The sequence below is a fragment of the Olea europaea genome, unplaced genomic scaffold, assembly GCF_002742605.1.
Source record: "Olea europaea var. sylvestris unplaced genomic scaffold, O_europaea_v1 scaffold42461, whole genome shotgun sequence".
Lineage (NCBI taxonomy): Eukaryota > Viridiplantae > Streptophyta > Magnoliopsida > Lamiales > Oleaceae > Olea > Olea europaea.
The window spans coordinates 1-1,005 of record NW_019262310.1 but is presented as its reverse complement, the minus strand read 5'-3'; the positions used below and the strand labels follow the sequence as shown (position 1 = coordinate 1,005).

The window sequence follows — 1,005 nt, the reverse complement described above, 5'->3', positions numbered from 1 at the left end:
GTTGATGTGGCATTGTTGGCTTAATGATTGTTGTTATTGCCTTGTGAGCTTAATAATTGTTGTTGTTGCCTTGTTAACTTAATGAATTAGTTTTTTTTATTATCGTTAGAGTGATATCATTGATGATTGATTTTTATTTTTTTTGCAATTTTAAGAAGTTGAAAATGGAAGGTCAACCTCTTATCAAGAAGAATAAGAACTTGTTTTCGTTCTTCCAAAGGGCAAGTCGACCTACTGAAAATACAACTTTTGATGGACAAACTGAAGATCCAGAAGTCGAACATCATTTATCATCAAATATTGACATTGAAAGGGAACCGGGGAAAAGAAAGCAGATACTTGAATTTTCTTTTAATCTGCGGGATGAGATTAGAGTGGCATATCTAAAGGCTGGGCCTTATCAACCAAAACTTGCTGAGTATTCTAAGACACAGGGAAAATCTCAGTCTCGTTGCTTTCAGGCAAAATGGTTCAACCAGTTTCCTTGGTTAGAGTATTCACCTATGACAAATAGGGCATATTGTTTTTATTGTTATCTTTTTCGGAATGATGGTAATTCGTCCAATTGTTTGGCATTGGTAATTTCTGGATATAACCAATGGAAAAGGGTTAATGACAGCTCAAAATGTGTGTTTCTTACTCATTTGTGATCATCGGATCATAATATGTGTGAGAGAAGAGCTGAAGATTTAATGAAACCATCTCAACATATTGATAAAGTGATGCATACCATATCGAATGAAGAAGTTGAGAAATGTCGTTTACGTTTAAAGACTTCAATTCGAAGTGCTCGATGGCTAGCATGTCAAATTTGTTCCTTTAAAGGTCATGATGAATCTGAATCTTCATTTAATCGTGGAAAATTTCTTGAAATGATAAAAAATTTGGCAGAAACGAATACAGAAATTGATAAAGTTGTGATGAAAAATGCTCCAAAAAATGCCCAATACATTGCTCCGAGTATTCAAAAAGAAATCTTACACATAATGGCAAATAGAGTAAGAA

General features: G+C 33.7%; 1 protein-coding gene across 1 annotated transcript; it reads left to right on the top strand.

Moving 5' to 3' along the window:
* Positions 1-164: 164 nt before the first annotated feature.
* Positions 165-650, top strand: LOC111387784. The gene has a single exon (XM_023012371.1). It carries the CDS (start codon positions 165-167, stop codon positions 648-650), a length of 486 nt encoding a protein of 161 aa, XP_022868139.1.
* The last annotated feature ends 355 nt before the right edge of the window (positions 651-1,005 follow it).